This window comes from Buceros rhinoceros, unplaced genomic scaffold (genome assembly GCF_000710305.1).
Source record: "Buceros rhinoceros silvestris isolate BGI_N320 unplaced genomic scaffold, ASM71030v1 scaffold23874, whole genome shotgun sequence".
NCBI classification, from domain to species: Eukaryota; Metazoa; Chordata; class Aves; order Bucerotiformes; family Bucerotidae; genus Buceros; species Buceros rhinoceros.
Window position 1 is genome coordinate 1,275 of NW_010406834.1, and position 440 is coordinate 1,714.

Here is a 440-nt window from a genome sequence, read left to right on the forward strand (position 1 = left end):
AAACGGGTGGGGGTTAGCACAGCCCAGCCCAGCCCCTAAAAGCTTTGGAGATACCCAGGGCTCATCTCCCCACGGATCTGGTGCCTGTTACCTCCAAGTAGACAGTGGAGGTCAAAGCTGGGTCCAGCCTGCTCCTTCTCAGAGACTGAGGCTGTGGGGCAGAGCGAGAAGCTGCCGTTAGGCAATGTGAGAGTGGGATGGGGGGCCTAGCATCTGGTTAATGAACCGAGGGGACCCCGGTTTCTGCACCGCTAAAGAGGGGCCGGCATCGCAGAGAGGCAACCTCACCTTCCTGGCGGTCTGAATCTCGGAGTAAATGGTGCAGCTTTTGGGTTCCTCAGGGACCCTGCGTCCCTGCCAGGGAAAAACAGTTGAGATGGGCAAAGAAAAACAAATTACGGGCAAAAAAGGGTGGTCGTGGCAGGCGGCCCAGCACCACA

At 58.0% G+C, this 440-nt stretch overlaps 1 protein-coding gene across 1 annotated transcript in view; it reads right to left on the reverse strand.

The window, feature by feature from the left end:
- Positions 1 to 73: 73 nt before the first annotated feature.
- The window catches only part of LOC104491806 (natural killer cell receptor 2B4-like), a gene marked incomplete at its 3' end in the record, with an annotated part of 4,254 nt that continues 3,887 nt past the window's right edge, over positions 74 to 440 (reverse strand). Inside the window, exons 7-8 of the mRNA XM_010134275.1 lie at positions 264 to 354; positions 74 to 171 (exon numbers count right to left, since the gene is read on the reverse strand). Coding sequence (XP_010132577.1) covers positions 74 to 171; positions 264 to 354 — 189 coding nt within the window. The remainder of the gene's footprint in view (positions 172 to 263; positions 355 to 440) is intronic.